Source organism: Propithecus coquereli, unplaced genomic scaffold, assembly GCF_000956105.1.
Source record: "Propithecus coquereli isolate 6110/MARCELLA unplaced genomic scaffold, Pcoq_1.0 Scaffold355, whole genome shotgun sequence".
In the NCBI taxonomy this organism is placed as follows: domain Eukaryota; kingdom Metazoa; phylum Chordata; class Mammalia; order Primates; family Indriidae; genus Propithecus; species Propithecus coquereli.
Window position 1 is genome coordinate 4430746 of NW_012149230.1, and position 20777 is coordinate 4451522.

At 51.0% G+C, this 20777-nt stretch overlaps 1 protein-coding gene across 2 annotated transcripts; it reads left to right on the plus strand.

Annotated features, from left to right (window-relative positions):
* Window positions 1–5201: 5201 nt before the first annotated feature.
* TMEM11 (transmembrane protein 11) lies at window positions 5202–18823 on the plus strand. Of its 2 annotated transcripts, XM_012651432.1 has the most exons (3): window positions 5327–5409; window positions 8229–8528; window positions 17924–18823. In XM_012651432.1, coding segments are annotated over exons 2-3 (519 nt in total). In that variant the 5' UTR covers window positions 5327–5409; window positions 8229–8526; the 3' UTR covers window positions 18441–18823. The 2 variants fall into 2 exon arrangements, with proteins under 2 accessions (XP_012506885.1, XP_012506886.1); XM_012651431.1 differs by lacking the exon at window positions 8229–8528 and having other exon boundaries at window positions 5202–5409.
* The last annotated feature ends 1954 nt before the right edge of the window (window positions 18824–20777 follow it).

Here is a 20777-nt window from a genome sequence, read left to right on the forward strand (position 1 = left end):
AAGGCGGGAGGATCACTTGAGGTCAGGAGTTCGAGACCAGCCTGAGCAAGAGCGAGACCCTATCTCTACTAAAAAACAGAAAGAAATTAGCTGGACAACTAAAAATATATAGAAAAAATTAGCCGGGCATAGTGGCAAGTGCCTGCAGTCCCAGCTACTCGGGAGGCTGAGGCAAGAGGATCACTTGAGCCCAGGAGTTTGAGGTTGCTGTGAGCTAGGCTGACACCACAGCACTCTAGCACGGGCAACAGAGCGAGACTCCATCTCAAAAAAATTTATATATAAAAAAAATAAAAGAGCATCATATTCAAGATGCTCCATTTCACTCATAATAAGAGAAATGAAAATTTGACATACAACAAAGATGCCATTAAAGAAATTTTTGAGGGGATAATTTTAGATGTACAGAAACATTGCAAAAATAGTACATTTCTGTGTATCCTCCTTCTGTTTCCCCTGAAACATCTCACATAGCCATGGCACATATGTCAAAACTAAGAAACCAACGTTGGCACATGAACTAAATCTCAGACTTCATTCAGATTTCACCTATTTTTCAACAAATGTCCTTTATCTGTCCCAGGATCCAATCCAGGCTAGCTTATTGCATTTAGCAAGATACCATTTTTTATTTATCAGATTGGCAAAGAGAAAACATTTGCTAACAGACGGTGCTGGCACAGCTGTGTGTCACCTATTGCTGGCAGGAGTGGACAGCAGTTTGGCAATATTTATCAAATAGACCAGTGCCCACACCCTTTGACCTAGCAAGTTCTCTTCAGGAAATTATCCCACAGTTATAGCTGCACAAGGGCACCAGGAAGTAGCATAAGCATGTCTATTGCAACACTCTTCCAAATAGTAAAAGACTATCAGAGACCGCCTGACAAAGTTATGGCACAGCTAAACAATGGAGTCCCGTGTATGCTACCACAGAGCAGATGTGCACTGACGTAGCGCGATCTCCCAGATACAGTTAAGTGAAAAAAACAAGACACAGAGCAGTGTGTATGGTATGCACCCTTTGTGTAATAGAAAAATATCGTTTTTAATATGTGTACACACTTGTCCATTTAGGAGCTATCTGCAGAGGACATAAAAAAGGCACTAGTGAGAGCCTGCAGAGGGTGCTGGCACAGATGGAAGGAACCCAGTCACGGAAGACGCAGCAAGTAAAACATTTCACTGTTATGTTGTTTTGTAATTTGAATTTTGTATCATGTGAACATATTATTCAGAATTAAAATTCTATTTTAAAAATGCTCATTCTGATGCTTTTAATCCTAAATTCAAACCCTTATGCAGAAATTATTATACTAAAGATATATTTTTGGAAGACATGTTTTTCCCAGAATGGCTACTACGTGCTCTGAAGCATAAGCATAGGCATCATTTCTTGAGCACATATTCATTTCTCCTCCTCAAAGCAGCCCTGCAAGATCGGCGAGGTATCAATGGCACCTGCCGCCGTCATCCCCACGCTTACCTTCCTGTGCTATGGCAGGGCCGGAGGCTTGGAAACTACACTTCCCAGACTCCCTTGCCAGCTGACTCTGCCATTGGGAGGCAGTGGCGGGAGTTTGGAAGATGGGAGGAAGGGACAATTTCCTTCTTTTGCTTCTGGTGGCACCTCAGGCCATAGAGGTGGCAGCAGCTGCTTGTCAGTGGCACCTCCTCAGCCAGTGCAGCTCCAGGCTCCTGCTCACTGGCTCAGTGGAATTACAGTTTCTGGAAACACTATTTTTCCTTTTGCTCCTCCAGCCTCAGGGGTCATAGCAGCTACCTCCAGTTACTCGTCTTTGGGTGCCAGTGTTGCCCCCTTGTTCTTCTTGCCCTTCCAACGCCTCTGTAAACAATACCCTGTATTAATTCCTTCTGTTTGAAGTATCTAGGGTGGTTTTTTCCCTAGACACTGATTGATATAGAGCAAATTACTCCTATTTTACAGTTGAGAAAACTGAAATTCAAAGAGAAAAAGCAGCTTAACCAAAGGCAAACTAAGTACCACTCCTGCCTCACTGCTCCAGCCACCCTGGTGCTGTTACTGGAACACACCACACCCATTCACACTCCAGAGCTGTTGCATTTATTCTCTCTACAGGGAACATTCTGTCTCAGGCCCTTCAGCTGCACACTGTTCCATTCATTCAGGTCCCATTCCAATGTTACCTTCTCAAAGAGACCTCTTCTTGCCACCTGATCTCCAAGTCACTCCATTATATCATTCCGTTTCTTTTTTCTTGGTACTTAACACTTCTTGGAAATATTTATTTACTTTGTTGTTTATCCCACTGGAACGTAAAGCCCATGAGACCAGGAACAGTGTTTGTCTTACTAAATACTGTATCTCTGTGCCTAAAAGAGCCCTTGGCACAGAGCAGACCTCCAATAATTGTTATAAGAATGAATGAATGAAAAGTGGCAGATTGTTTTTGAGCACTAACTAGAGCATGCCCTTCCCACTGGCTGCCTCGCTGCCAGCAGTTCAAGGGGCTCATCAGGAATCTTCACTGTATGAGAGCCCCCAGGAATTCCAATTTCCACCATTCAGGTTTTGCCCTCAGCAGGCTCACAGTTAATACGTGTTGAATGAATCAACCTGCCTATGAACCTTCCACACAATGTCTGTGTACTAACAGTGATCAAGAAACAACATTTTGGGGATCTCAGCTCAAGTCAGAAGATTAAAAGCAGACAACCATTTGAAAGTTAAGGGGAGTTCTGGGTGCAGTGGCTCATGCCCTTACCCCAGCACTTTGGGAGGCAAAGGCAGGAGGATCGCTTAAGGCCAGTTCAAGTCCAGCCTGGGCAATACACCAAGACCCCGTCTCTACAAAAAATTTAAAAAAAAAAACCCAATTAGCCGAGATGGTGGCATGCACCTGTAGTCCCAGCTACTAGGGAGGCCAAGGCAGGGGGATCACTTGAGCCCAGGGGTTCAAGGCTGCAGTGAGCTATGATCAGCCCACTACACTCTAGCCTGGGTGACAGAACAAGACCCTGTCTCTAAAAAATATAGAAATAAAGAAGAAGTTAAGGAGAAAGAGCTGGAGAGACACGAAGATCATCCTAGGCCCACAGTTGTTTGAGCATTTACATTTACTCTGTGCACTAGACACTGACTTGAAACCTGCTTCTGGAGCTCTTCCTGAGAGGCACAATGGCGTAGTGTAATCTCTGCAACTGGACAGCCTGAGTTCAAATCCTAGTGCCACTCCTGGCAGGCAGTGTGACCTTGGCAAATCACTTGGGTCTTCTGTAACTTGGTTTGCTTGTTTACAAAATACAGGTTTTTTATTTGTTTGTTTTGTTTTGTTTTTAGAGACAGGGTCTCACTCTGTTGCCTGGGCTAGAGTGCAGTCATGCCATAGCTCACAGCAACCTCAAACTCCTACGCTCAAGTGATCCTCTTGCCTCAGCCTCCCGAGTAGCTGGGACTACAGGCATGAGCCACCATGCCCGGCTAATTTTTTCTATATATTTTTAGCTGTCTGATTAATTTCTTTCTATTTTTAGTTGATACGGGGTCTCGCTCTTGCTCAGGCTGGTCTCGAGCTCCTGAGCTCAAACAATCCGCCTGCCTCAGCCTCCCGGAGTGCTAGGATTACAGGCGTGAGCCACCGCGCCCGGCCTGAGCCACTGCACCTGGCCCCAGCTAATTTTTTCTATTTTTTGTAGAAACAGAGCCTCACTGTGTTGCCCAGGCTGGTCTCAAACTCCTGGCCTCAAGTGATTCTCCTGCCTCAGCCTCCCAAAGTATTGGTATTGTGGGCATTAGCAATTCCACCTGGCCTGAGAATATTGATAATAACATTATCACTCTTACAGGGTTGTTGTGAAGATCAAGAATTAGATCACTTAAAATATAGAATAGACCACACAGGTCCAGGGTCTTGAAGCATAAAAGGTGGTGGGGAGGAAAAGCATTTTAGGCAAGGCATGGAACATTTGTGGGCCCACAAGTCCTCTGAATGCACTAGCCTAGCAAGTTCGAGGCAGGAAGGGAGGCAGCTGAAGATGGAGAGGTAGACGATTTCCAAACTAAAGGGCTGCTACATTGTGCTAAGGAGCCTGAGTTACATAGGCAGGTGATGAGGGATTGTGAGAGGATTTCAAGCACCGAAAACTAGTAGAACATGAGCTGTAAGGAAACCCGGAGGAATCCTCCAGATGACAGAGCCACCTCTCCACTTGCCAGCCGTCCTCCTGCGGCCTGTGGGTTGCAACAAACCTATGTGAAGCACAGAGGCTGGGCCTCTAGATCCCGGCTCTGAATTTGGAGATTCCATGTTGGTTTTGTCAAATATTTACGAGACCAACTAATACGTATAGCAACGTTGTCTGAGGGAGCAGGAGAGGGACTCAGAAGTTCACAAACTGTAAGAGATCCTCCCAAATAGCCCATAAGGTCTGAGGCAGCAGCATCTGAGTCTCTGGGTTCTGGTTAACCTTGACTCTCCACAGCGGTGTCCAGACAGGGGAATGCCAGGTCCTGGGCAGGATTCTCATCAGGTGGGATGATTCGCCCTGCATTTTCCTTCAAAGATCTGACGTATGACATTATGTCCTCGTCGCCGCAGCCAGGTCAGGAGTGTGATGTGTGGCAGGGAATGAATGCAGTGGCCCTGTCTAAAACAGGCTTTTCTCTACCGCAGAGCCCTATGTCCTCCACAGCAATTACCATATACTGTAGCTATTTCTCTTTGCTTTCAGACTCCCTCCTCCGAGCACCTGCAAGCGGGGACCTCTGTGACAGTAGGGATCGCGTGTGTCTCGGCCTCCAAAGTGTCCCCGGAGTCCACAGAATTTGGGAGGATGGAGCGGGAGCAGCGGCTGTCTCCGACGAGGGCCCAGGCGGCGCTGCCCGCCTCCTGATGACCTTAGCGGGCCGAGGCGGCGGAGAAGGGCCGCGGCGGGCACGAGAGGCCCGCAGACAGCGCGGCGGACCTCGGCGCGGGACGCGGCCTGGCGGGCCGGGGCGGCGGGGCAGGGCCGTCGCCCCCGCGGCGCTCTGGGAGTTGTAGGCGCTTCCCTCTCCGCTCTCCTTCAGCCACTCGCTCCCGGAACCCAAGGGCGTACCGGCGGTGGGCGCCCGACACTCCCGGGCCGCGAACCTCGGGGACTCCAGTTTCTGCAAAGGTGCCCTGCCCCGGGACGGCACTGGCCTCCCGCGCGGGGTACCCGGCCGGCCGCAGCGCGCTGCACTGTGGGCGCCGTAGTTCCGCCGGGCCCCGCTCGCGCCCGCCCCACCGCGCGGAGCTGCGGCGTGGACTACATTTCCCTTCGGCGCGCCCGCCCTCCCGAGGCCGCCTGGGCGCGAGGCTGGGGCGAGCGGAGTGTCTCCAAGATGGCCGCTTGGGGAAGGAGGCGTCTGGGCCCGGGCAGCAGTGGCGGCGGCGCCCGCGAGAGGTGAGGTCCAGGGACGCGCTGCTCCGCGGGCGGGTGGCTCGGGAGCGGGGGAGCCCAGCGGACCTCCCGGGGCCACAGCGCCCTCCCGCCTGGGCCCCCCGGGCTCCCTTGGCCCGCGCCGGGCGCAAAGGGTGCCAGTCCGGAAGGATCCCCGATCCGGTGGGAAGGGGCCGGAGGCCTCCGCCGAGCGCCGCGATTAGGGGACGGAGCGGCGGCGGGGCTGGCGAGGCGGGCCGCGGCCGTGCGGAGCGGGGGCTGAGGCTCGGCCGCGCAGAGGGGACCGGGTGCCCCGCGCAGGCCCCAGGGACCCGCCTCGCTGTCCCCGGGCCGGGTGGCCTCTGCAGCTCCCGCCCCGCCGGCCACGCGCGTGGCCATCTCGGCCGCAGCCCCCGACGTGGCGGGGAGGGAAGGGCTCCCGGGAGAGAGCGAAGGGGCAGCCTTCACAGAGCGGGCGGCTGCGGGAGGGCGGCGCGATCTGCACGTTTACCAGGGGAGCGTTAGCCCTTCCCAGATGTGTCTCCGGCCGAGAGCCTGCCACTTTCTCAGGGGCGTTCTTACGACTTTTGAAGGGGTCTGTGGAAGCGCTCCTGCCGTGGAAGTCCTTTAAAGTGACCTTTCCTAATGGACGATGTATGGCAGGGAGCTAGGAGCATGTTTCTTCCAAGGTAGACCTCGATTTGGGTAACTGATTTCTGGAAGATGAGCTTAGAGTAGTTTCCATGTTTCGGGTTGAATTTGCAGTTTTTCATTTGGAAAGCACTTTCAGCGAGTGGTAGCCGCCAGAAGGTGTTCAGCCACTAGAAGTTTCGGAGAGGATGTGTATTGGTGGAGCCACCTGGATTAAACTGTCGTATCCATTCTGCTAAGGCTTGATTGGTATAGCAGAGGTTAGCAAGAAAGGAAGGGGTTTTTTTCCCTCTTTTTGGGGAAGATTGTCAAACAGGAAAGTGCTGTTTCTCTCACAACTATTCTGCGTTATGCTGTTTCTTTGACTGATTCCGTCCCATGTTCATTGCTATTGTCTGCAGATGGCTTTCCCAGCCCAGAAAATTCTTCCTATTTGGCAGTTGTGATAGAATCCGTTAGCCTGCATTTCATTCTTGAGCTCAGAGTTAACCAACATTGTCCATTCTGCATTTTCTCTTCCTTGGAAAAGCAGTGGCAAACATATTTTTGTTTTTCCAACTCCCGCATGGTATTTCTTAGATTGGACCATTTAAAGAAGTTATCTCAATTGTTTCCAGATGCCCTTAAAAACTGGCAAACATTTTCAATATCTTTAATGCAAACATTAATCCTTCAGTAATAGGAAATAACCTGTTTAGAGAACTCAGTAACAGAGGGAAATACGCCCCTCTCGTTGGATTTAAAACAACCCCAAAAAGCCAAATAGAGATGCCCCAGACTTGGAACAGGAGGCTTGCCAATGTAGGTTAAGCTTTTTTTGATCTAAGAAAATAGATATTGGCAATTATTTTTGCTTTGGCTTGAGACAAGTGTTAATTCCAAATGGAGTTTGCAAACCAGCAGCCCATAGGCTGAATCCAGTCCTTGACTGTTAAGCCTCAATAGTTTTTAAGACAACTTAAATTAATTGCCAAGAGATTTTACATAAAACGCTCCCTGAAAAGCCGGGTAGTAGCTGACTCTTTTTGGTCAGGGCAGTGCTGCCCAGTTTATGGTTCCTCACCTGATAGCTTGTCTCACTGCAGTTACCTGCCTGATCTCTGTAGGTGTTCAGATTGCAACCTTTGGCCTGGAACTGAAGGCTCTACTCACACTTGTAGATGCTGTGTGTCAGCCAGGAGTGGGGCATCTGGTTTTGTGGTTGGGGTGCCACCATCTCCCCTCCTTCCAGATAACGTGGTGGCTGGAGGTTACTCCTCTGCCGTAAGGCCCTAGCCAGGATGTATTGGAGGAGTTGTTTCCCCATGCCCAGCTTCCCGAAGGTGTTTCAACGATGAGCCGAGGATGGAAACATAACCCCGCCGCCAGGCCCAGACTAGCTAGCTGACTCCTGGGCGTCCCTCCATTGCTGCTCAGTTGGTGGTGACAGTTCAGGTGGAGCAGGCTGGATTAACTGATGGCCCAGCACCATAGATTATGAGGTCTGAGTGTATTATTGGCTCTTATGACTGAAGTAGGCTGTTTATGGCTCTCTTAAATGACTTTGTTCCATGTCACATTTGTGCTGACTCAAGTCTCTACTCCACCATTATAAGAGCGTTTTCCTGAGTTGCTGCACACACCTGGTTAGCATCTGCTTTATGCTGAAACTGAAGGAAACTGTTTTTGGTTTGGGGCAGGGGCTGGAACACATCGACACTTTGGGCAAACTTGCCAGATTTGCCAGTGGCTGCCACCTCTGAAGCTTGCTTTGTTCTTAAAGATCTGGTGCCAGATTATCCACAGGTGTTACTGCCTGCAGCTGTCTGTAAATGGTGGTCCACAGAGTACCAGTGTGTGGGTTCTTGATTTACTTTGTTCTTGAGTCTAGAACCACAGCTCTATAATTAGGGCTGAATTCACACAGCAACTCAGTAGCCACTAGCCACATGTGGCAATTAAATTTAATGTAATTAAAATTAAATAAATGAAAAATTCAGCTTTTCAGTCTCACCAGCCACATTTCAAGTACTTGGCAGCCACTTCTGGCTTGTGGTTACCATATTGGACAGCACAGATCAAGAACATTTCCATCATTGTAGAAAGTTCTGTTGCTATGGACAGTGCCAGTTTCGACTAAAATAGGAGGGGTGGAAATAGCGAAATGATAGCTGCTTGCGTGTTGACTTTTCTCTCCACTCCATTAAATCTAGGGAATCAACAGTGTTTGTAATGAAGAACATCAGACTCTGAGCTGTAACCTGAATTCTTGTCCAAAATTCAGCACACTGGCAGCGAACACATCAAACAGATTGCCACTTGTCCTGTCGGCGTCTTTGAGACACACTTGCCCATCTAGGAAAGCACAGTGCAGGTATCTGTGTATTCTGCCACCGTGTGCCAGCCGGACCAGCTCACAGACAGACAGCCCCGCCTGTCTTACTTGGGCTGCTTGGCTTCACTCTCTCAGGGCCCCTGGGCCTCCCTGAGCTCTTCTCCGTGATTGTTGGAATGTGAGTATAGCCGTGTGCTCTGAGTTCCTGTTTTATAATCTCGGGAAGATGTGCTTGATCTGTTTCTGGTCATGATGCAAGGCAACCCAGGGCATTCAAGGGGCCAGACGCACTGGACTAAATGTTCAGGTTTTAGGATTAAGTTATTTTTTGTGGCCTTTCCTTCCCTGGCCTGTGCAGCTGTCTGCCCCAGCATTTTTTAGGCAGCCAGTGCTATGGGATTACTTCCAGGTCTTCCCATACATGCTTTATTCCCCAGGACCTCTCCTCATATCCGTGAACTCAGATGTCCCTGGTCCCTGGTGGTTGCTGGAGACTCATCCAGCTGGACAGAGGGGTCACAGCCTGTGGGCAGGTTGGCTCATATTCCCGGGGTGACGGGCCCCCTTTCTGATCTGATCCTTCCCTTTTAGACTCTTAGAGTTTGGGGGTGTTTAATTTCTCCCAGAAGACTCCCATTCTTGCTCTTGTGTGTGGAGGGACTTTTCTTTCCTCCAGGTTGGGGCGAGAAGAGCAGATACCGGATTTACACCCCAGTCTGTGGGTGTGGAGGGAGGGCTGACATTGTGTCCAGGGAGGTGAGGAGGCACCCTGATGTGCTTGTTAGTGAGTGAGGGGCAGTGGAGGGGCCAGCGTTCCACGAGAACGCGCACGCCCAGGAGCCTCCCCGCTGCTACTGTGTTCTGTCCCTAGTGCCAGCAGCCACTTTGTGGGCACAGAGTTCTTGGGAAAAGCCAGTAACCATTTGGGAGTCATAACAGTTCTTTAGATCAGGGCTGTCCAGGAGGACTTTCTGGCATGACGGAAATGCTCTGGCTCCCTGCTGTCCGTTAGGCGGCCATTAGGTACGTGTGGCTGCCGAGCACTTGCAGTGTGGCTAGCATGTCTGAGGAACCGAGCTTTTTCTTCTATCTAAATTTAATTAATCTCAATTTAAACAGCCACACGTGCCTTACACTGGGGTGGTGCTTTGCAACTGCCACCGTTGGTTTGCACACTGGCCCACGTCGCATCTTCACTGCAGTTCTCTGGCAGAGCAAGGGCCTTTGGTCCCATTTGACGTGAGGGAAACTGGCTTGGAGTAGCCAGATGTTCTGCCCTTGGACACAAAGCCAGGAATAACTGAGAGGGAACTGGAACCCAGCCTCTTGACTCCCACACTTGGTGCACTGTGTTGCTGTTCCCAGAGCAGGAGAGCTGCCCAGTTACCAGTGTAGAATAGGAAATTGTCCCCTTGTACGTGGTCTCCTCTGAAACAGATGAAAGTGTCAGGTGCCCTGTGGAAGTTCCTTGGCTTGCTGTGAACCGTCCTCACTGTGCAGGGCTGTACGCCTGTGCCCTTCTGTCCTCGCTGGCCTTTAGAGCTGTAGCGTACATAGGCTCTCCCTGCATAATCTTTCTGCTTTCTTTGGGTTCCCGAGGACACAATTCTTAGTTTTCCTAGACCCGGGGGTGAGGCTGAGCCTAGCAGCTTATATATCATAGGTAATCAAGTGGCCAGTGTCCATTAAGTGAAAAGCAACCTGACATACGGACCCAGTTTGGTTTTTCCCACACCTGTCCTCTTAATTGCTGTAATTGTTTTTCTCCTTCTGTCCCTTATTACAAACATCCCTCTACCCATGTCTTTTGGGAACCTGTTACATTCAGGCCCAGTGCTGGGGAAAACATGAAAACAGTCTCTGCCTTCTCCCTTCAGGGGCTCCTGTGTCCTTTGTGTCTGGGAGTGCAGGTCCACGCCAGCAAGGTGCCTAAAGCAAGTGCTTCCGATGTGGTTAGGTTGGTTCTTCTGGGTCTAGCAGGACCAGAAGGTGACGGTGGCTTGCAGGGCACATTGGCCAGTGCTTGCTTGAGTGAAACAAGGAAACAGCATTGCCCTCCTCCTCTTCCCTGGCAGGACTGCGGGGCGTGAAGCAGCATGACAGCCTCAGCCGCGAGAAGCTGCCTGCACCCAGACCAGGCTGGCAGGGGTGGGCTGGTGCCCTCTGGCTTCTCCATAGGCACCAAGAAGGTTCTGGAGCAGGAAATGAGCCACCTCCTGCTCTCCTTGGCAGTGAAGGGAGGCCTCAGGGTGTCTGGTCAGTTTACCTGAAGGGATATAGGGTTCAACAGGATTTTTCTTTTTAAGAAAAAGTTTATAATTATTCTTCCCATTATAAAAGAAGCATATGTTTATTTTGTTTTTTGAAAAATACAGAAACGCTTGAAGAAAAATAAAATTTAAAAGTCACCTGTGAGACCACCATCTGAAGAAAACCGCTGTTAATCTTTTTTCATGTATAGTACCTTTGATCTTTCCTCCCATATATCTTGTCTTAGATTTTTAAAAATTCTATGTTAAACACATCAAAAGTTATAACATGTGAAAGTACAGTGTGTCAGGCAGGGTGGTGGTGCACGCCTGCGGTCCCAGCTACTCGGCCTCGAAGCAAGAGGATCGCTTGAGCCCAGGAGTTCGAGGCTGCAGTGAGCTATGATTGTGCCACTGCACTCCAGCCTAGGCAACATAGTGAGACCCTGCTTCTAAATAAATAAACATGCTACAGTGTGATTACCTTTAAAAACACAATGCTAAATGAAAGAAGCCAGTTACAAAGACCACATGTTATCTGAAATGCCTAGAATTGGCAAATCTATAGAGTCAGGAAGCAGATCGGTGGTTGCCAAGGACTGGGAAAGGTTGGAGAAAATATGACTGCTAATGGGTACAGGGTTTCTTTTGGAGATAGTGAAAATGCTCTAAAAGCATTTGTGGTGTTGTTTGCATAATTCTGGAAGTGCTGAGCCACTGAATTGTCCACTATAAATGGGTGAATTATATGGACTGTGAATTCTATCTCAAAGCTGTTATTAAGAAAAAAAAAAACAAATCAGGCCGTGCGTGGCTCACGCTTGTAATCCTAGTGCTTTGGGAAGCTGTGGTGGGAGGATCGCTTGAGGTCAGTAGTTGGAGACCAGCCTGAGCAACATAGCAAGCCCCTGTCTCTACAAAAAATAGAAAAATTAGCCGGGTGTGGTAGCATGTACCTGGAGTTCCACACTACTTGGGAGGCTGAGGCAGGAGGATCACTTGAGCCCAGGAGTTTGAGGTTGTAGTGAACTACGATAATGCCACTGCCCTCTAGCCTAGGGGACACAGCAAGACTCTGTCTTCCCCCCCAAAAAAAATAAAAATTAAAACTTGTAGGATGGGCTGGACGTGGTGGCTCACGCCTGGAATCCTAGCACTCTGGGAGGCCGAGGCGGGTGAATTGTTTGAGCTCGGGAGTTCGAGACCAGCTTGAGCAAGAGTGAGACCCTGTCTGTACTGAAAAATAGAAAGAAATTAGCTAGACAACTAAAAATATATAGAAAAAAGTAGCCAGGCATGGTGGTACATGCCTGTAGTCCCAGCTACTCGGGAGGCTGAGGCAGGAGGATTGCTTGAGCCCAGGAGTTTGAGGTTGCTGTGAGCTAGGCTGACGCCACGGCACTCTAGCCCAGGCAAGAGAGTGAGACTGTGTCTCAAAAAAAAAAAAAAAAAAAAAGTTGTAGGATGGCTACTATTAAAAAAAACACAAAACATAAAGCAGAAAATAACAAGTGTTTATGAGGATATATAGAGAAATTGGAACCCTTGTGTACTGTTGGTGGAAATGTAAAATGGTACAGCTGCTATGAAAAACAATTTGGAGGTTCCTCAAAAAAATTAAAAATAAAGTTACCATATGATCCAGCAATTCTACTTCTGAGTCTATACCCAAAAGAACTGAAAAGCAGGGATGCAAACAGATAGTTGTACACACATGCTCATAGTAACATTAGTGTGGATGAATGGATAGACAAAATGTGGTTTATACATACAGCAGAATACTACTCAGCCTTAAAAAGGAAGAAAATTCTGATGCATGGTATAACATGGATGAACCTCAGAGACATTATACTGAGTGAAATAAGCCAGACGCAGAAGGGAAAATGTCATACATGATCCCACCATGTCAGGCCCTAGAGTAGTCAGATTCATAGACCAGGAGGTAGAGTGGAGGTTTCCAGGACTGGTGGGAGGAGGAGGGACAGAGTTTCAGTTTGGGAAGATGAGTCTTAGAGACGGAGCGTGGTGACGGTTGCATGACAGTGTGGATGTGCTTAATGTGCAGAAGTGTGCACTTAAACATGGCTAAGATGGTAAATTTTATGTGTGTTTTGACCACAGTTAAAGTGATAGACGTGTGTGCTCCCTGCTCAGCCTAAGTAGAGATGAGACTTAACCTCGGTCCACGTGCCCCTTCGGCAGAGGCCCCCTTGCTCCTGAGCTGTCACCACACCCTGGCCCAGTTTCACAGTTTCCGGCACTTGATTCTCCTCCGAGAGCCTGGTGCTGTGTCTGAGGGGCTGGGTGCAGCGTCCCCTCCCACGGGCTGCTGGAACTCACTCATCGTCTCTTGTCGAGGCACGAGCCCGTTCCGTCCGCTTTCGTCAGTCATCTTTGCTCTCACCAAGTAGTGCTGCTCTGAACCTTCTTGTGCAGTTCTTCACTTTGGGGGAGGTGCCTCCAGACTTTGGGGAGCCCCACATTTGAGATCCATTCAAGACCAGCCTTGCAGTGGTACAGGGTAGACCACATGGCTGGGTTTTGGACAGGCTGCCGGGACAGGCACAGGGTGCCTAAATCCCAGAGGGGAGACAGGGCCGTCCCGCCGAGTTTTCATCGTGCCACCTTTTACTGGAATGCCAGCGTCCCAGGGAGACCTTTGCCGACTGCCCCCAGAGCTGATTCAGTGCTCTTCCAAGGTGGAGAGATGAGGGCCCGAAGGCCAGAGGCAGGCTCACGATGCCAGTCACAAGTGCCTGTGACCCTGAGGTGGGACAGTGGGGTCTCCCGGGGCAGTGTCTGCAGCGTCCCCCTCTGAGGTATGTGAACAGGTTGACACCCAGCTCAGCAGTGACGGCTCAGAATGCAAAGCCACCTCAGCACTGCAGAAGCACGTGCCAGAGATCGTGCCAAATTCAAAGGGATCAGAAGTCGTTAGTAAAAAGGGGCTTCCTCCCTCCCTTTTTCTTTCCTGAGCCACTCTGGTCTCTCTCTAGTGACGGTCATACGTCTCAGGTCTTTGTGTGTCCTTTCAGAAACACTCTGTGCATATAAAAGCAGTAGATGCTTTTTTAAAGCTATACTACAGATAGCGTACCGTAAACATTGTTCTGTACCTGCTTTTCCCTTTAACTTGGTTTCTTGGAGACTTTCTTCCTGTGTCAGTGCTTTTTTTTTTTTTTTTTTTTTTAAACATAGACTCTTCACTACGTTCTCTTATTGGTCATTTCACGCCTGCAATGAAAGCAAAAATACAGTCCCCTAGGAAGCCCAGAGCTTGAAAGATTCTAATTAGCTATTACTTTTTACATTTCTTTTATTTGTTTGTTTTGTTTTTTTAAGAGTCAGGGTCTTGCTCTGTCACCCAGCCTGGAGTGCAATGGTGGGATCACAGCTCACTGTAACCTCAAACTCCTGGGCTCAAGCTACCCTCCAGCCTAAGCTTCCCAAGTAGCTGGGACTACCAGTGTGAGCCCCACTTTGCTTTTTAAAAAATCTGCTTCTGTGTACCAGGGTTCAGGTCGCCCAGGTTCTAAGGCTGGTCTGTGGTCGGGGCGGACTCTGACAAAGGGATCCTCTGGCTTTGTGTCTGTGTTTCGGCTTGAACCTTGCCCTCCCCTTCCTTGTACATTATTATGAGATCCTGGAAATTTACTTCTCCAGACTTAAGATTTTATCCTTTCCCAATGGAAACTGAAAATCCTCTTCCTTAATTGGCTTTAAAAGCAGAATTGGTGAGTCTCTGGTCTCAGGGCAGTTGTGCCGGGCATCGCCTGCCAGGCTGACTTCAGAGACTGCCTTTGTTTGAAGATGGCTGGAAGGTTCCTTCAGTGTGGCTGTGCTCTTTGTTTTCAACTGAGTATGGCTGGTTTACATAGCGGGTAGGAGAGGAGTGGCCTGTCCACATAGACACTTGGGCTTCAGGAAGCCGAGGCCCCAGTTTGGCAGGAAGAGGGAGCTGATCCGAGACGTCTCCTGGGAGGAGAGCACCGCGAGCACACGTGTGTCTCCACACGCTCGCTCACACAAGACTGCCTGCAGCCGAGGGCCGAGGATGCTCAGGCCCCAGTGAGGGTCGAATACCACGTATCTACTCACTGTCACTCCCTGTGCTGTGGGGGCTGACGCTAGGCACACTTGCCAGCAGTAGTGAGGTGGGAGCCTAGAGGGCACTGGCCTCTCCCAGGCAAGTTGGGACTCGTGGACACACCCACTAATCTGTCTTAACAAATGATAGGAGATAGTCCTGCCCGCCATGCCCGCCCCCCAAACCACAGGGAGCCCGCCCCTGCGGAGGCCAGGGAAGGTGGGCCCCAGTAGACGTGGGTGCCAGCCGGGCTCGCAGAGGGTGAGGCAGCTAGGGGTGAGGGCAGTTAGGGTTGGGGGTGGGCATCTGCCCACTGATGTCGTTCCAAGATGGAGCAGTCTGTTCCAGGGGTTTCAGCTGGCATTTCCTGAGTAGGACAAACAGTGTTTCTCACTACATTCAGAATGGCTATTGGCCTGCACAGAGAAGGGCATGACACTAGGGTGGATTTGGGTTTTGGCAAGAACATTCTGTAACCCCAACTTGACACCCTTGTTTTCCTTTGAGTGTTCCAGAGGGACGAAAGCTCGCTTCTGACGCCCAGCCGCGAGGTGTCCCCTGACCTCGTGTTGGTAGTCGACACACGGACTTGGGCGTGACTCCTTTTCGCTTGCACAGATCGGTCCATGATATGGCCTCTCTCGTCCCCGTTCTTCTCTGGCCTCTCCACCTCTCTCGGCTGACCGACTTGACCAGGAAGGAAGTCTCCTGGTTAGGAGCGCTCCTGCCTGCCCTCTCCACGTGCTTGGAGTCACGGCCAGCACTTTACCACTGACTTTCATTTCTAGTATGACCATGCGAGTGTCACTCAGCCCTCAGTCCTCATCTCTGCCTCAGGTTTGCTTGTTTGCTGAAGGTGGCTTTTAGAATGCTAAATTTTGGGAGTTGGGAGTACCAACTGACGTGGCCTCCCTCTCGCCTCTCCTCTGAATTAAGTCCAAATGGAGAAACTCCACAAAGGACTCTAAAGGGAAAACCCTCCCTCTCGCATTTCCCAAACTCCCAGGGCAGGCTTACAAAAACAGCTCACCAGGTCGTCCTGGGCAGGCGGCCCCTGGTGGCTGGCACAGCAGCAGAAGCTGCTTAGGGCAACATCCTGTGTTTAGGAGGCTTCTCGTCTGGCCCCTAGGGAAGAGATTTCTCCCCAGTGCACACAGTTTAATTAGGGGCTATGATTTAATTAGGCGGCTTTGCCTTAGCCCAGCCTAATTACGGTGACTTTTCCACGATAACGAGTTCTTTGCCTGAGTCCAAGCCAGTGCTGAGAGTGGAGCCCCTCCCTCTGCACTTGCGGGCACACGTCAGCCCATTACCAGTGACTTTCGTTTGCAGTGCGACCACAGGAGAGCAGTTCAGTTGCTTCTTCACCTAGAATGAAGCCTGCCTCTTAGGTTTGCATATTTGCTGAAAGGCAGCTTGGAAAGTGCCAGACCTGCCTGGGAGCAGCAATGGGAAAGGGTCTCCGTGGTGTCGGACTCTGCCCCTGACAATCGGATTTCCATGCCCTTCGTGTGGAATTGCTTCCACCTTTGAAGGGGGTCTGGGCTATCTGATGCTGAACCGAGGTTCTGAGGGTGACCTTGTTTTCAACATCTTGACTAGTCCCCACTGTGCTGTGGTCACTGACCGGGTAGCTCCGATCCCAGCTCCCTGTGGCGTTCCTCCACATGGCCACTTGGAGTGTGTGTGCCACGGGCAGGTGGGCGGGCTGGCTGGGCCTTCCTGTCTGTGTACACTCAGGGCTGTGCTTCTCGTTGGCCACTGAAGGAGCCAGTTCCTGTCAGGGATGGCGGGAGCTGCAGGTGGATGGGCCATGTTGACCCTGGCCTGGTACAGTGACCACCAGGTCCCTGGGGCCTCATCTCCTTTGTGGTGGGGTCTGACCAGCCTGGGGACTGGGGGTTGCTGAGGGGAGGGGGCTGCATTTCACTGAGGCACATGACAGAAGATGGCTCTGCACAGCCCGGCTAGTAGTAGTATGGGTTAAAAAGTGATCCATCCTCCAGAGCTCTGTCTCGCAGTGTCTCTCCAGAGGCTTGGATAAGGAAGGCATCTTGTCAGATGAGCAGGAGAAACAGCACATGGGTGACAGTGTGGAGATTCAGAAAGATCTGGACGGGTTGAAGCGAGCCAAAGGAAATATGACAAGGGCCGTGCAACCCTGTATTTAGGTCTGCCCGTCACAGCGATGGGCAGGTTCACACCACTCCAGCCCATGGCCACTGCCAGAGCGGAGGCCGGGATGCTGTCTGGCCTTACAGCAGAGCTGAGCCTTCCTTAGGGTTCTGGATTCCTCTCTTGCTGGCTGAGGTCAGGTCATCTATCCCCAGTCCCAGGGTGAAGGCTGGGGACTGGATCAGCCCCTTGTGTGGGTCTCTGTGGACAGTGGTTTTTACACGAGGGAGAGGCAGCATTGATTAGTTATCAGAGTCCTGGGCCTACGGGGCCTGAATGGGTGGCACCGTCTGGGCTGGATGTTGAAGAAGCCCTTCAGGTGACCATCCTGCCTGCTGAATTTGAGAGCCACTGCTGTTCTTGAGACGTCTCTAACTATTCAGTGAAGGGCGCTTTTCCTATGTAGTGGGCTGGCGTCCTAGGTCTCCACGTGGTGAGGAGCTGGGGGCCACCGCCACCTGTGGAGAGCACTGAGGGCCAGAGCAGTGTGGTTTTCTGTCAGATGAAGCTGTCCCTTTCTGCCTTTTATTCTGCAGGCTCAGGATGTCTGTCTGTGAGCTGTGCAAAGGCCAGGCTGTTTGGCATTACCTGTCCCAGGGGTCTGTCGATTTTCACTGAAGAATCCTCCTCCTGTACTTGCCCTGTTAGCCAAGAGCAGCCCCAGGCTGTCGACCTTGCGCTGCCACTGTGTGCCTGCTTGTGTGATTCTCTGCTGAAGTTGTTCTTTCCCCTTCGGGCTCCTTTGCTGACCCGCAGATCTGTTGGTCCATTGCATTAGGCTAAACACCAGGCCAGGTACAGATTATAATTTTCATCTTCCTAGACAAGAGGCATTCCTTTTTCTGTTTTAATATTTCACTATTCTTTCAGAAGAAAAATCTTTACTGATTATCTTGTGTGTGGGGGTTTAAAGGAGATAAAAACATAAGTGAGACATGCCCTCCAGAACGCAGGCTTTCTGTTGAGTCTGAGGCTCAGACTTGCCCCAGCAGCTTAAAGAACCACAGTTAAGTGTTCTCGGCCTAACTGTCTTGTCTCTCTCCCCGCCACCCCGATCAAAAGGGTGAGTTTGTCGGCCACAGACTGCTACATCGTGCACGAGATCTACAATGGGGAGAACGCCCAAGACCAGTTTGAGTACGAGCTGGAGCAGGCTTTAGAAGCCCAGTACAAGTACATTGTGATCGAGCCCACGCGCATCGGCGACGAGACGGCGCGCTGGATCACCGTGGGCAACTGCCTGCACAAGACGGCTGTGTTGGCGGGCACCGCCTGCCTCTTCACCCCGTTGGCGCTGCCCCTAGATTATTCCCACTACATCTCCCTGCCTGCTGGTGTGCTGAGCCTGGCCTGCTGCACTCTCTACGGAATCTCCTGGCAGTTTGACCCCTGCTGCAAGTACCAAGTGGAGTACGATGCCTATAAACTGTCCCGCCTGCCCCTGCACACGCTCACCTCCTCCACCCCAGTGGTGCTGGTCCGGAAGGACGACCTGCACAGAAAGAGACTGCACAACACGATAGCACTGGCCGCCCTGGTGTACTGTGTAAAGAAGATTTACGAACTCTACGCCGTATGATTTCAGTAGACAGGGAGAGAAGCAGAGCCATCCAGCCTATAAGAGACAACATAGTATTCAGATTGCCACAGTAACATTTTGTGCTCTGCGAGGCAGAGGAGCCTGGGAAGGTGTTTGGTTTATATTTGTTATTTTAAAAAAAAATAACACAGATCACGGGTGTACCAAGGGTTTTTTCAACTCATTACACTAAGATGTGGATTTCCATAATCTAAGAAGGGGGGTCTGAGGCTGTGGAAGTCTGACTGGGCCCTGGAAGGTTGGTGGAAGCCGACGCTGCCGAGGGGTGTGAGTGCGCTGGGGGGCGGGCTTAAGAGCGTTGTTTAACTGTACCATTCAGAGCCAACCAGAGGCTACTGACCATTAAAATTATGAGAATTTCAGCTGCCACTGTTCTCTTTCCGTGACTCTGCTGCAGCTGCTGCTGCGTGTGGAATGAGCAGGCACTGTGAAAGCTGCCCTGGTCCACACTGCAGGGCGGCGTTGCCACTTGCCGGGAGGACAGGCCTGGATCCGAAGTGGTTCCTGGGCCAGACCCTGCCCAGAAGCAGTCTCCTGGCTCTCCCTGGCCTTGTCGCTCCCAAGGCCAGCACTGCTAACGCACTGTTCAGGGACAGGGGAGGATAACGTGGCAAGGTCTAGCAGTCATGGAGTCTCCATTTGGGGCCACTTGGGGAATTCTGGAACCCAGGACCCTTCCTCCAGAGATTCTGATTTAGGGAGACACAGAAACTAACATCTGCATTTTCTTTAAGGCACCAAAGCTGTTCCTGATGTGGACCCGGAGTTGAGCCCACTGCCCTAGGCTGAGGGAAGAGTCCTCAGAGCCATCTCAGAAGCGCCCCCGGTCCCACAGGAGCTGAGTGCTATGCTTCTCCCTCACGCCAAAAGGCACATGGCGTGTCACTTCCACATTCCCTCTAAGGTCTGGATAGATGGAACATTATCCCCTTGGAGGCCGGGGCCCTGCCTTAACTGCTCCCTTCCTGAGGCCTCTGTTCCCTTTCATCCCTGAGATCCCCACAGCTCTCCTGCTGAAGGGCCAATCTTTAAGACAACTGCACTGAGTTTCGTCTAGTTGTAAAGGATCTGGTGCTACAGAGGAATGAAGGGGTGCTTAGCCTGGGTTGCGTGGGAGGCTTCAAGGGGGGTGATTGGGTCATTTTTGGAGGGGAGATCTAGAGCTTTTACCAGATTTAAAAAGGGACCACAGCCCACAAAACGTTTAAGAAACTTTGATTAATTCCAAGGGCCCCGTGGATACTCATCACTCCGTTGAACGCTGGGTGGCACGGTGGTGTCAGGTGCACGTGGTTGTTGACATGGCAGTCTTCGGCCATCTGAAAATGGTGGAGGGAACTGCACTGGCCACACAAAAGTGAGCCCGAAGATACTTCATCTCCACTGTGCAGCATGAATTGAAAGGCAGGTGCCCATGACCCTCAGGTGTCTGAGTGCTGGCTTCCCAGCTGCTGTGCAGGGATGGTAGGTGTTTGTAACAAACAGGCCCAGATTTGGAAAGGGAGCCCCATGCCTGGCCTGGAAGTGCTCTGCCTGCAAATCAGATTTCATGGGAAGGTGGCTGAAAGGGACAAGCCAGACAAGCCATAGTGACCTCAAGTCAGCTGAGCAGAAGCCCTCACCCGAAATAGAAACCAGGTGCAAACAGGTGGCTCTCCCACCGTTCCCCAAGCTGCACTGAACAAAGTATTCCTGTTGGGACTGACCCAGATTCTGAAATGCCATCTTAGTTACATGGCCCCCAGCCAGGGAGACGGGGATGAGGCACCTTTGTGGACAACAGGGCAAAGGTTTGGTTGCTTGAGGTGAGGTGGCCGGGAGGAGGGCACCTCTCTCCCTGCTGTCGACACTGGCCTCTCTGTTCGGCCACCCTCCCGCTTAGATGAGTGGTCACGGTAGAGTTGCTGACAAGTGGCTACGCTCATCTGTGACATGCCGTGGTGCTTTTGAAGAAACAGCATTCAATACCTGCCAATTGAGAGGAAGCAAAGGCCGAGTCGCCTTGGCCCTCCTGTGCAGAGTCCACACAGATGAGTCCTGTGTGGACCATTTCAGGGAACGGATCATGTAATTAATCTAGTGAATTCATCCAGTGTTAACTACCCCCCCCCTCCAACCAGAGAAGAATGAAGAGCTTTTATGTAGAAGGACAGCTGATTGAGGAAGCAGAGGAGCAGACCGGCAAGCCTCTTGCCACTGCATCTCCTCATTAGTCTCTTACTCCATCCAAAGTTTTCACATCTGGTTCAGCTGTCAGCCCCTGCAGAGGGAGGGGAGGGAGATTTGCTGTGCACTGGGCAGGTGCCCAAGGGGGCT